Source organism: Mugil cephalus, chromosome 15, assembly GCF_022458985.1.
Source record: "Mugil cephalus isolate CIBA_MC_2020 chromosome 15, CIBA_Mcephalus_1.1, whole genome shotgun sequence".
In the NCBI taxonomy this organism is placed as follows: Eukaryota; Metazoa; Chordata; class Actinopteri; order Mugiliformes; family Mugilidae; genus Mugil; species Mugil cephalus.
Genome location: NC_061784.1, coordinates 1,182,349 through 1,196,739, shown reverse-complemented (window position 1 = coordinate 1,196,739; position 14,391 = coordinate 1,182,349). Strand labels below are relative to the sequence as shown.

General features: G+C 40.5%; 1 protein-coding gene across 1 annotated transcript; it reads right to left on the bottom strand.

Annotated features, from left to right (window-relative positions):
* Positions 1–280: 280 nt before the first annotated feature.
* Positions 281–14,154, bottom strand: dnajc18 (DnaJ (Hsp40) homolog, subfamily C, member 18). The gene is made up of 8 exons (XM_047606887.1): positions 13,688–14,154; positions 12,752–12,920; positions 11,333–11,478; positions 4,124–4,330; positions 3,863–3,975; positions 3,469–3,578; positions 3,174–3,346; positions 281–1,839 (listed from the first exon to the last, which is right to left on the bottom strand). The coding sequence occupies exons 1-8, from the start codon at positions 13,812–13,814 to the stop codon at positions 1,715–1,717; spliced, it is 1,170 nt and encodes a 389-aa protein (XP_047462843.1). The 5' UTR covers positions 13,815–14,154; the 3' UTR covers positions 281–1,714.
* Between the last annotated feature and the right edge of the window lie 237 nt (positions 14,155–14,391).

Below are 14,391 nucleotides of genomic sequence, written 5' to 3'. Positions count from 1 at the left end.
CAGGGTGGTGGTGAACTACGTCAGTAGACACAGCTGCCCTGGGGCAGACTGATGGAAATGTGGCTGCCAATCCGCACCTACGGCCTCTCCGACCTCCATCAACATCACTCACTTGTAATAGTATGTCAGTGGAGTTCACACTAGTGAGTAAGGTGGGTTAAATGTCTTGACCAAGGACACAACAGACAGACGCACTATCTCCTGAGCTACTGCCGCCCTAACACATGAGGCATTTAACAACTTATCATAACAATAGAACAAATCAGACGTGACAAGTAAACAGTGGTTACTTCTTTAATCTTCTGTTATTTTTGGCTGAAAACTTAATTCTGAAGTGTTACTCAAGAGTACTTCCACACTGATTAATACCAAAACATGACGTGTATCACATTAAAAATAATTTTGTGAATTACAGTATGGACCTGAATATTCAATCAACATTTATAGTGTCAGTAGCTGTGGAAATAAATAAAATAAATATGCAACTAGTAAAAGCACTCTCACTAGGATGCATGCAGCAGTAACGATATGGAACACAGAAGTAAGGGTTAACTTAAAAAGTGTTTGAGATGAACCTGAACATTTCACAAGAATGACAACAGCTAAGACAGACCAGTCTGGTCTTAGCACAGAGAAATAAGTATTGATGTCTGCATGGGGTTTTCAGGATCTAGGGTTGGTACAAAATAAACAAAAAACAACAGCAACAACAATTTTGCATGTGGCTGCGGGAGAAAAATAATTTGATTAAAATGGTTTAAATTTTCAACGTCTTCATAAAAAAACAGGTAGAAATAAAGGGAATAAAAATCTTATCTGTTCCCTGCATGGTTGATGAAACTCTGGTATTGCGTACCGTTTAACCCCCATAGCCTCCCTTATCTAGCAGGGAACACATGCCTCTTTTTGCAGAAAACAGTCATTTCTCAAGCTTAAACCTGCAGCTAAAACACGGGGCCTGAACGGCCCAAGCTAATCATAAACGCCTACGCAAGCAACAGCACAGGGAGCTGGAAGCTTTGTTGCGAGAGGCAGCCCATTTTTTGGCAGGTTTTACGATGAGTCCATTAATCAGAAAACTGTGGTCATGTTTTAAATATTTTTACTTGAGTATACTTCCTGTTACAATAACACCAGACTGCCTGATTTGAAATTTTAATCATAAATAGAAGGTCCACTGTCATTTCACAGTACTCTCTTATTTCTTCAAATACAACAGTATTATTTGTGTTATTATCTGTACTTGATTATTTCCGACAGAAAAAACAATGAGCCAAATGCTCACTCTACTAGCTACTAAATAAATACACCTACATTTTCAGCACAAAACATCCAAAATAAATACAGTTTAACTACAAAACCTAAACACATGTGTATGTGTGAACATACAACTGCCTTCATTGCCCCAAAGGGAGACCCCATATTTCATGCCATTTCTATAAGAAAGTTTAAAGGCTCTGAGACATCATACACACAGTGAGTTTGGACTTGATGCAGCTGCCACCACAGCCAAGGTTAGCAGCTAACATGCAACTCAACTATTTTCTACCATCAAAGAGGAGAGAAGGCACATTGTTTCCAGTGGCATAATCTCCCACTGATTGCGGTGTACCTGACATGGTTTCTTTACAAAGTGGCCAGATTGGGTAAGTTACACACTTCTCTAAAACACAGTAAAGTCTGTAAAGAAACATTTTCTCCTCTCACACAGTCCTCATTTGCCTCTCTGACGCCCAACTAATCGATGCAGCTTCTCACAGTGGTCCAGCCTCATTGACTCTGCCTTTTGCTTTAACCGTTCGTCTCGGTACAGTTGTCCAAGGTTTGCCAAGTCTGACTCTAGAAAAGAAAACAAAAAAGAAAGATGGGTCATAGCATGATTTATTAGCTTGCTCCACGCTCATTCATGTCCTTACAGAACATTATCGATGAAAAGATCAATACAGCTCCTGCGGCTCTACGATAAAAAGGAAGTTGCACTTGTCAACTTATTTTAGCATAAAGTAGATCATAAAGTAGAAGAATTAAATGTTATCAAGCTGAAATCAAGTAACAGGGACAATTACGGTTTCATTTATTTTGACATATTTATTAGTAGTTAAACAAACTGAAACAGCTATGCCTGCAATGTCAATAGCAGCGCGACCAGCTACCATAATCATTTTTTTTTCTCATTCATAAAAAATTGGGGACATTTTCGGGGACAGCTGTAGCCGGGAGACAGGTCATCCAAAACAGGGACTGTCCCCAGAAATTGGGGACATCTGGTCGTCCTAAAAAAAATAAAAAATAAATAAATGACACGCATAAGTCCTCTCATTCTGCCGCTTCATTTTTCGGACCTCTCCACCTTCACCATGACAGTGGCAGTCGCACCATGTGTCTTTAGAAGCGCTGCATCGAAACGGTCTGGTCTGAAACTGTGTCTCGTGGCACAACGCTCCGAACGTCGTGCAATCAAATACACCAGTGTGATGTTCGATTCAAAATTCATATCATAACGAAAGAAAATACCAGTATAGCGCCAGCTCTAGCATAAAGGCAGTGGAAATACCTCGGTTGGCTCTGAGCATTGATAACACGACTCTGTGTGGCTCCATTCTTGAACCACACAGACAGTGGCTCCAAACTCACAAGGTGACGCCACTCTTATCCTTGAGAAAATAGTGTCAGTTTGGCCAATGTAAGGGAGTGGGGATGCATTGTCTATATCGATATACAGTGATGGGTATGACCAGTTGCTGGGCAACAGAGACGCAAGTTATTGGCTGTAGCCAGAGGATGAATTCTAGTTCCAACCAAACCACTCTAAAACTGGGTCGAAGGAACAAAACCCTCTGACCACTGGTTGTCTATAAATCCGCTGTGGTCTAAATCAGTGGTTCCCAATCTGGGGTTCATGACAGGGGGTGCACCAAAGCTTGTCTGATCTGAGCTCACAATCATGGCCGGCAGAAGTTCAGAATTATTTTCACTGCTAGACAAATGTGCCTCTGTTATATGCCATGGCAAGCCCACCTTTATACAGTTATTTTGTTAAGTTGCTAATGAACAACTACATGCAATGTAACATGGAGGGCCTCTTTATATCACAGGAAACAATATAAAATGTAGCATACAGATCAAAAATGCTGCTCTTAAAACAAGACTACCCAAACAAGACACACACTTACTTTGCTGTTTTTCTTTCCAGCAGCTGGTCTGCAGGTGTTCAATATAGTCACTCTCAATGGTTTTCTCCAGTTCTTCCAACGCAGAACCACGATACTCCTTCTCAAAGCTTTTATCTACATAGTATGTTATACCCATGTGTTGCGTTTCCCTTGACACCACTAGTCCCATTGCCCTGAAACCAAAAAGCAGAATTGAGATTCATACAGTTGATCTATGGTGTAAAGTAAACCATGCTAAAATCCAAGCACTAGTTTAAATGTCACAGTACTGAGACTGATGGTTCCACAGACTCACGGCTTATAGAAGAGACTGTAGGGCGGGTTAGTGGCCATCATCTGGGTAAACACTGATATGAGGATTAACACCAGGACAGGGAGAAGCTGCAGCAGTGCTGTGAAGGTATTCTGTGGCAAGATAAAATCAACACAGATTAGAAAGCATGCAATATTGTATATATGCAGGCTGCACTGAGTACAATGGACTCATGCTTCTGTAGGACGTCCATGACACCAAATATCATCTTCTAGAGAAATAAGCAAATGAGAAGAAACAGTCCTATGAAGTCACAGGAAGACTGCAACCATGTTATCCTCAAACTTGTCTGTTAAACATTGAGTGTTAAACATTACTCCACAACAAGTGCTATTATTTATCATGCTTTTGTCCTTATGTTTAGTGAGTCACTGACCTGACTCTGGTTTTCCTCCACCACCTCCTCGCGCCTTTCATAAGCACGCCGACGACGAGGCTGGTAAAACTGAGCGTAGGAGGCTCCCTGGTTGGTGTACACGTGGACATTTCCTGTAGAGAGCAAACACGGTTCTACAGCATATTCCCAAACCAAATAGTAGATAAGATTCCTATAACTATAGCTACAAGCAACAATAATGAAAAATAATAAATACTACGACCACTGACACAGTTGTGGTGGGGTCTTCTTTTAACATACCTGTGGGAAACCTTCCTCCAAAGAAAATGTTGAAGAGTTCCTCAGGAGAAATGTCAGCCTCAAAGTCTCTGTGAAAGTTCCGGTAGTGCCCATGACGACTGTAGGCGGATTGTTGGGGTGCATTCGATGTTGCAGACTGATCTCCATATTGATCATACTGCTGCCTCTTCTCTGGATTGCACAGCACTGCATATGCATTGCCTATTGCTGTTGGGAAAGAAGTGAAATAGTTTAATGCTGGGAGTTCATTATTATTATTATTATTAGTAGTGCACAGCCATGTACAGACTACATTACATTAGTGGATTAATTGGATACTGAAGAACACTCTTAAAATGTGAGTGGTCTGCTGGAGCAGCAGCATCTCAGCAGAAGACTTGAGCCTGTGGAGGTGGTGGGTGATCGGAGGATGGAAGCAAAGCTATTATTTCTGATGGAAAACCAGCACCACCCATAGACTGGATATAAATATGGACAATGTGTCCCCATTTCATTGCACTGGCCTGACTGACACTATTTTCCCAGGGATACAGGTGGCGCCATCTTACAAATTTGGAGCCCAAGTCTGTGCATTACGGTCCAAGAGTGGAGCCATGATATCAATGACTCACCCACACTTTCACTAGACTTACTTACATTTTTGTTTAATTAAAACTGTGCTCTGCTCTCCCTCCACCAGTTACAAGGAACGTTGAATTATACACTGGATCTATTTATTTTAGCCTACTCTCACAGTCCTATGGGTCCGCTACACTGAGCGGTTGGTATGGAAACATGTACTCATCACGTTGTCACATCCTGTTGGATAGCGTCAAATAACTAACAAAAATTAAACTTATCAGAATGCATCAGTATTATATTAACTACCTAATATGAACTAATCTTTCTATTTTAAGTGCACTTTAGTGTTTTAGTTTGGCCCAAGTTCCCTAACATGGAAGGGTGGACCTTATGACCCAAATTGCATCCGGACACCAGGGGGAGCTCTTCTAGCTTTGGCTTCACTTTTGAGGATATGTGCCATCATCCATCTTTATACAGTCTATGGTCCCACCCCTTTCATGTCACTATAAAAGCACTGGGCAGTGCCTTCAGCAGCTTACTGCTCCTCCAGGACCCTGTGAAAGTGCGTTACCACAGGTCCTTCCTTCCTGCAGCTGTGAGGTTCTACAGCAAGCCTGCTCCCAGTAAGCCACATACAAATATGTACAACTTCTACTGTATTTATCTTGTACTAAGTTCAACTAATTCAGCTTCATTGTTGCAAATGGGGCACCAAAAAGTGCCACAGACTGAAGTGATTGGTTGACAAATTACACAAAAACAGAGTTCCCCAAACATTTACCACATATCACTAGAACACAATAGAAATATTTCTATATTCAACAAGTAGAAAAAAATTGCACTACTGCTATTCATTTTGTGACGGTTGATTTACATGACTTTTTTGCAATGCTACTATGACATATCCACTGTTTGTAACTACATTCATGTGTGTGTTATTGTATGCTTTTGCTTGTACATATTACAGATTTTCTTCTATGTTGCTGCCATAGCTTTAGTTTTTTATTGCTCCTGAACCAAATAGGTGGCAAGCTGTGTTTTTATTGTTTTTTTTAAGCAGACAATGACAATAAAACATCTTATATTTGGCTTGTCTGACTTGGAAACATTAGGGGTGGCACGTCCACTATCGACCAACTGTCAGCCACAAAGCGATGGGTGACGAGCAAGCAGTCTTAAATGGGTTTTAAAGCAGCTTTGTGTGACAGCCATGGCTGCTGACTGTAACCTCACACTGCATCGGTTAATTACTCAAAACTAGAGTAATTTATCTTTATGTTGCTACTGTAACTGAGGAGTACCTTTTCCTTTCAGATCACTGTATATTATACTGACTACTGCTGAAAAAGCAACTGACTAGGAGTCGTTATCAGTGGAAGGTGGCGATAGGACATCACTTGACTTGACCTAAACTTGTGAAAGTGAGTAACTTTAGGTACGTGTGTTCAGACCTGGCATTAACTGAGAACAGTGTGAGTCATGACTTTGACTTCATATGTTGAAAGCAGGTATGTAAAATCTACGCTGCCCTCCTTCCCCCACCCTGTTTATACGCCACAGTTCCACTCTCTCCTCCCTAATGACCCTAGGGTCTATGCTGTCCAGGGCATTTTGCCCCCAGTAGGGTCTCCCAAGCCAGACACATCCTTGGTTGCGGAAACTGGCTCTTGGAACATGGAACATCACCTCTCTGACGGGGAAGGAGCCAGAGCTTGTGGAAGAGGTTGAGTGCTATCGACTAGTTATAGACTGCCCCACCTTGACACATAGCGTCGGCTCTGGAACCCAAGTTTTCAAGAGTCCTCTTCTCTGGAGTTACTCTGGGTAGGGGGCGGAGGGCCGGGGTGGGCTTTTTGCTTGGCTCAAGACTATCTGTCCACATGTTGGGGTTCTCCCAGGTGGACAAAAGGGTTGCTTCCCTGCACCTTCGGGTCTGGGAACAGGTACCCACCCTTTTTGGAGGCCCTAAGACGGATGCTGATTGCGCCCCGACTGGGGACTCCATTGTCCTGCTGGGGAACTTCAACGCTCACATGGGCAATGACAGCATGACCTGGAGGGGTGTCACTGGGAGGAACAGCGTGATCTGAACCCATGCAGTGTCTCACACACAAAACTCCCCAAACTCCATAGATGTGCTGTCTGCTCCCAGATTTTTTAAATGGAAAAATAACAACAGAGGAGTTTTTCATAGGAACCTTATACAAATCAATACAAATTCACTAGTACAACAGAGCAATAAGAAAATTAAATGTGGTCTTTTAAATGTCAGATCTCTCTTGTCTAAATCTCTTTTAGAGCTTTGTTCGATTTGATAAATGATCATCAGATTGATCTATTTAGTTTTACTGAAACGTGGCTGCAGGATGATGAGTATGTCAGTTTAAATGTCTATGCCACCCAGTCATAGTAACTATCACATTCCTCGAGACACAGGCCGAGGAGGAGGAGTGGTAGCAATCTTCCACTCTGATTTATGTATTAATCCTAGACCTAAGCAAAGCTTTAATTCGTTTGAAAGCCTTACTCTTAGTCTTGCTCATCCAGACTGGAAAACACAAAAAACAATTCTCTTTGTTGTGGTGTAACGCCCACCTGCTCCTTACTCAGAATTTTTAGCTGAATTCTCTGAGTTTCTATGTGATTTAGTGCTTAGAACAGATAAAGTCATTATAGTAGGTGACTTTAACATCCATGTTGATGTTGGCAGTGACAGTCTTAGCTCTTCATTTATGTCATTCTTAGACTTAACTGGCTTTTCTCAGAATGTAAATGGTTCATGATTGTTTTAATCACACCCTAGGTCTTGTACTAACTTGTTCTAACATATGACATATGAAGGTTTGAGAGTATTTACTCATAACCCTCTTTTGTCCGATCATTTCCTCATAACATTTGAATTTACAATAATAGATTACACTAACTAGATATAAAGAATTAACACCTTCAGTATTTACCTCAGTGCCTTATGTCAGTGATGTGGATGTCAGCAACCACAATCTAACTCAATCACAAATAGATTATTTTGTTGATAGCACTACAGCATCCCTAAGTACAATTTTAAATTTAGTTGACCTGGATGACTGAGAACCTTCACAGACATATCTATCTATATCTCACATAAAGCAGGTGACCAGGACTGCTTTCTTTCACCTGTGTAATATTGTCAAAATTGAGAACATCCTTTCTCAGAGTGATGCTGAAAAAGTAGTTCATGCATTTGTGTCTTCCAGGCTGGATTATTGTAACTCATTACTGTCTGGCTGTCCAAATAGCTCTTTAAAAAGCCTCCAATTGATTCAAAATGCTGCAGCAGAGCACTGACAGGAATCAACAAGAGAGATCATATTACTCCAGTATTAGCTTCTCTTCACTGGCTCCCTTTAAAATCTAGAATTGAATTTAAAAACCTCCTCTTTACATACAAGAATCTGAAAGGCCTAGCTCCATCATATATGAAAGACCTCATAGTACCATACTGTCCTAACAGATCACTACGATTTCTAAGTGCAGGTCTACTTGTGGTTCCTAGAGTTTCTAAAAGTAGAATGGGCGGTGAAGTCTGAATGGGCCATGTTCTGCTCCAATGTTGTTGAGGTGGCTGCTGCGAGACGGCTCCTATCACCTCTGGGTGATGGAGCCTGATATTCTGCATTCCTTGGTTGTAACGAGTGGTTATTTGAGTTACTGTTGTCTTTCTATCATCTCCAAACAGTCTGCCCATTCTCCTCTGACCTCTCACTCAACAAGGCAGTTGTCCACACAACTGCAGCTCACTGGATATTTTCTCTTTTTCGGACCATTCTTTGTAATCCCTAGAGATGGTTGTGTGTGAAAATCCCAGTTGATCAGCAGTTTCTGAAATACTCAGACCAGCCTGTCTGGCACCAACAACCATACCACGTTCAAAGTCACTTAAATAAATCCGTAAGTTGTCTTCATCACCTCTACTTGCCTAAATGCATTTAATTGCAGCCATGTGATTGGCTGATTAGCTATTTGTGTTAACAAGCAATTGAACAGGTGTACCTAATAAAGTGGCAAGTGAGTGTATATGCAATGGTTGATGTTTTGCATTAAATGCAACTAATATAGCTGATTTAGTCTGACTTGAAAGGACAGAACATGAATGTGATGGTGATTTGGTGCTTATGGGTGACAACAGGAGTGACTAGGAGTAGGCAGAGTGGTTAGCAGTTTGATCCTCTTTATGCGCCACATGCACAAGTGTCCTTGAGCAAGACACTGAGCCTCAAGTTGCTCCCAGTACATGGCACTGGTGTAAGCAAATGTGTGTGTGACTGTAAAGTGCTTTAGGTACCAACAGGTAGAAAAGCTCTATATAAAAGCAAGACCATTTACCTTCACCCCTAGACAGTAGTCTGAATTATCGAGCTAACAGAGAGAACCTGACTGCAGACGTCTCAATACTAATGTAACGTAACAGAATAATCTCCCAGTCAAACTCTGCTTCCCGAAAGTTATACTTAACTTCACGTGACTACTCATACATTAATATGACCACAACAATAATTAACACAGAATCACACTTGTATACCTGAATATTTATTTTTTTTAAATGTAATCATCTATGGTGATTGTCCATCTTCAAATATGTCAGATTGCTTAAATTATTTATTATTTAAAGAAGCCAGATAGATAGCTTTTTGAACATGTACAAATGTAAAGCACAATAACCAGTGACTTGTATACTTGTCACATCAAATATGTTCAGTTGTTAATTTACTTAGATTTATTTATTTTTTAGTTAGTTGACAACTACAAGGAAGGTTTTCATAATAGTGGTTGTATGTTTTTTTCTAAATGAGGCAAAATTCCACTGACGCAGGAGTAGGAATGAGCAATAACTTATCGTACACGATATATCACCAAAAATAATACTGAAGATGAGAATTTGCCATCTCACTATCAGTGTGATAAAAGCAAGTTGATGACGTAGGCACGTGTGAGGAATGCGACATTCTCACAGCCATAGCTCACCTGTGGCTAAACGCAGCTCCTCATCAATAATATGGAACTGGTTCAAATACTATGAGGTGGATGTGGAACCAACTAGTCCCACATGCAAAGTTTGCAAAAAAAAAGAAAAATATCTAAGGCTAGCAACACAACAAATTCATTCCACCACCTGAAGTAAAACCACAAGTCGGAGTACGACGAACGCAAATGCAAAAGAAGCCACATCCTCCGGTAAATTAGGGTGACCAGGCTATTTCTGGGGAAAGTCCCTCTTTTGGATGACCTGTCTCCCAGCTAAAGCTGTCTCTGAAAATGTCCCAGATTTTAGCCTTTTATGAAAAAAAAAAAAAATTATGCTGCACGTAGACTACAACAACAATTATTAGGGTAGCTGATCGCACTGCTATTAACATTACAGACATAGTAAGTAACAGTTTAAACATGTTTAAATATGAATAAATATGTCAAAATAAATGAAAAGGTAACTGTCCCTGTTCCTTCATTTCATGTTGACAACATTTAATTCTTTTGTTATCTTCTGCTGTAAATGTCCCTGCATTTCATTTAAAAAAATCTTGTCACCTTACAGTAAATAAAAAAAAACAACACATTCATTCAGTCCATTCCATATGATAAGCAAACAAGCAAAGAAAGATAGAACGAAGGGATTGCATTTTGCCTGGCAGAAAACATGTTGCTGTTTTAGTACTTGTTAATTGGCTGGTATCATCTTAGAGCTCTAAAGACAGAATGTAGTGACAGACTGAGTCAAAAACATGTACATATATTTTATCGTTATCAGCAGAATGGCAAAATTTATCATGAAAAGCCTATATCGCCCATCCCTTTGCAGGAGCACCCACGAGTATAGATGTTTTTTTGTTTTTGTGACCTAGGACACACTGTGTTCACACTACCAAAAGAATGTGGACACACTCGACCCAGACCACCTGCAAATGTGGTCAGAGATTGGATCTAAAATGCGATCTCAATGCATCCTGGTGGTGTTCATGCCTGTCTCTTATGAGATCGGAAGGCCCAGATCGGATCTTAACGCAAAGTTTTAACAGGGCCATATTCTAATCCAGTTCAATGTGCCATTTAACCTAGAAGCAGCTTGGCAGTGTGTGGTAGCTGTTGTGGGATTACTAGGAACGTAATGCACAACTTAAAACAAAGAATAACATAATGTCAACAAGGACTTGAGCAACACGTTAACCATTGCTCATCAACTGTCTAACTGGTCATGCTTGGCTGTTTTGACACTCTTAGTATGAGCACAGGGTTACCCTCTCTTTATGTACCTTCCCTCCAGCTCCCCTGTGGCTCTTGTAAAGGAAGTCCACTTTACAGTTTGGAACATTTGCCAGATTTTATGGCCTTGATTAAAACTGCTAAAACTGGACATCCAAGTTCTCTGCCCTGCTGAAGATTATTTAAAACAAGACAATACCAGCGGGTTCTTTGGCTAACAGTGGCCTCTGATGTTTCTAACAGGTGGTTATTGAAAAAGAATTTTGTGTTACCAGTACAGGCTTATTACTAGGCAAAAGTACACCTTAGCAGTATTTTTTATTTATTTATTTTTTTTAAATACTATCAAAATGGCCACCATGTTATCTAAAGAAAAAAGCTGCTTCCCCATTACTTCCCCAACATTTGTACCTTTGAAAGCATCTGTGGCTCCTGGAGCAAAGTTCTTGTCAGGGTGAAACTTTAGAGCCAACTTCCTGTAAGCCTTCTTCAAGTCTTCATCACTGGCATTTTTGTTAACACCAAGGATTTCATAGAAGTCCTTGCAATTCTTTATCCTGCAAAAAACAAAGAATGATGAACGTTAAAAAGGCTACACAGATGTACTCCATCTCAAACATGTATGAAGTTAGAGAGTGTGCATGTCTTTCACACAGTCCGTAGTATATCCACAAAGGACACGTGTAAATGTTTTTTGTAGTACTGAGAAGTTTTAAAGTATAGGCCCACATCAAAGAACTACCAGCGACAAAGGACAACTGTGTTATCACTTCGTGTCGCCTGTGTTTGGGACAAAAAGCTGCACTCTAAAACACTGGACCAGAAGCAATGGCTAGCTGGCATATACACCTATCCGCCACAACATTAAAACCACTGAGAGGAGAAGAAAATAACACTGACCATCTTGTCACAATACAATTTCTGCTGGGAAACTTTCCCATCGTGTGGATGTTACTTAGAAATGTATCACCCTCTGATGTGTCACAACTGTTTAGAAGGAATAATGGAGACCTACACAATATTAGGAAGGTGGTCATAATGTTATGCCTGATCGGTGTATGTTCAGTACTAGGGTTGTCACTTTATCAGATTTTACTGTGGACAAAAAGATGTCACAATAACGATATTATCATGATATCAACAAAAATGTCAATAACGGCAAAATCCAGGAAATGCATCTTTAACTTTATTTATGTAATTTTCTCTCTTCTGGGAGATGAATCACACTCATAATAACATGGAAGAAAAGGGGGTCAGATGGAAAATACACACTCTGTTCAAGTGGCACTGGATCATTTACACCAGGGATGCCCGAATTGTTCCCAGTGGAGGACCAATATTGTATCCGGGGGGAGGGTCATGACCCACAATGTTAATTTTGCAGTACATTAAGTTAAATATGATTGTATATAGCATGCATGTGTAAAATAAACACTATCACAAATTGATTTTGAATAATTAATGACACTGGTTATTGTGCTTTACATTTGTACATGTTCAAAAAGCTATCTATCTGGCTTCTTTAAATAATAAATAATTTAAGCAATCTGACATATTTGAAGATGGACAATCACCATAGATGATTACATTTAAAAAAAATAAATATTCAGATATCTGAATATATTAGAAGCACGGGAACACTCAACAGTATTGGTGTGTCATGGCCATAGACTGGATAAAGGACGGATGTCAGGACAGTTCCTCAACACAGCTATGTGACTCTACTCTCGGACAGTACTGCACTGACTCTGCTCCAAACTCACAAGATGGCACTGCACATATAGTACTGATTGCTTTTACTATAATAAAAGTCACTGAGTAACTGTGCACCTGAGAACACCCTGGCGTTGATCCTCGGTGTAAGTCTTCTTTTCGTCACCACTTGCATTGCTTGGTTCATGGTTTCCAATGTCCTCGTCTCTCCAGCCTGTGGGTGGGGGCACGTGGTTCGATTCTGGAGCAGCACTGCCTCCATTCCTCAGTATGGCATCTATCAGCACTGCAAACGGCAACAATAATGTCTGTGGTCAACTGGTGCATGCGTGGAAAGTAGATGAAGTATGTATCAGTCAAAATCACCACAAATGATCATTAAATTTTCTTATATTAGGTCCCGCTCATACAGAGAGTATAGAATGAATGCCATTCTTTTAACACTATACGTTTCTCCAAGATCTCCCACATGAGTTGTTCTGGTTAAGTGAAAACTATTTACATCATGTTAATAGTCCAGGCTTTAAGTGAAAGCTTGAGTCTTGATTTTAAACATGCCTCTGCGTGTTTATTCAGTATTTTCTTTAACAGCCATCTGTATATGAGCACAGTGATGATGATTCAACTTGCAATGTGCCCTGAAATATAGTGAAACTCAAATACAGTAGGCTACAAAATGCTGGAGATGGAAGGTGGTGCATTTAATGACCTTGTGTTCAAAGATCTCATCTTAATCTGTGGCAGTTTAATTGCGTCGTTTAAGAGCCTATTTTTGCAAAAGTAAAGCAATCAGGTTTGCTGACAGCGCTGCCTCACACGGTATGTGGCTCACTCTGTGAACTGCAAGGGGGAAGGGAGCCCTAAATTTCAGCAAGCAGCCTAGGCAGAAATTAAGTATTAAAGCCATACGGCTGATTTTGTCGAAAATAGCGATCCCGTGCAGCCATCCTTGACACATGACAACACATTTCCCACAGTTAATAAACTGGAATAAGTTCACCAAAGTTAGCTAGTCAAGACTACCATTGCAGAATGTGCGTCGGCTAATTTTACCTCTGGCCCTGGTGCTGGGATAAATATTCTGCGCTTCATTTAGCAGCTGCAACGCCCGATCTTTCCGTCCTGACCGTAAACACAGCTTCGCCTTCTCTATCAGCCGGTCTGCCTCGTCTTTGTCCATTTCAGCGGTACGGAGTGGTTTATCGGATCCAGTCACTGTTTGTGGAGGTCTGTCCCTGTACAATGTACGTCAATATCATGTGGCAAAGCGAGCTGCTTCAGCTAACGTTAGATAGCCGATTAGCTTTGGTGACAGACAGCTGCGTAAGTGTAACGTTAGCGGTGGTGCAAGCCTGCAGTCACTCAGTCCTCCGAGCTGCTGTTTAGCACGCGGCTGGTGTCAGGCTGCAAACAGGCTGCGGCTCTGTCAAAAGCCGTAAAATGTGTGTTTTTCTTGTCTGTTTTTGGCGGCGTTTGAAGGCCCACATGTTAAATGAAATCGAATTGTCCTGTTGTCTAGAGAAGGAGGTAAGACCACTGTGACGCCATATCCGGTTGAAATTAGCGCTCAGTAGAAAAATTCCTATATATTTAACCTAAACGTTATCGTCTTATTTGTCTTGTTTATTATTATTTTTTTCTATTTTTATTATTTTATGTCCCATTGCTTGCACTGCCTTTTACATAAACGTTCCAAACTAAGTAATATCAGCAGCCAAAAAAACAAACAAACAAAAAAAATTGAATATATTTATTCT

Bases quoted from the DNA above. Each gene is read 5' to 3' on its own strand.
- dnajc18 (XM_047606887.1), bottom strand. From the start codon at position 13,814: ATGGACAAAGACGAGGCAGACCGGCTGATAGAGAAGGCGAAGCTGTGT. The intron at 11,479-12,751 runs GTGCACAGTTAC...TGTTTTTTGCAG, and splicing joins CAACGCCAGGGTGTTCTCAG to GATAAAGAATTGCAAGGACT. The intron at 1,840-3,173 runs GTAAGTGTGTGT...TTTCTTTTCTAG, and splicing joins CTGGAAAGAAAAACAGCAAA to AGTCAGACTTGGCAAACCTT.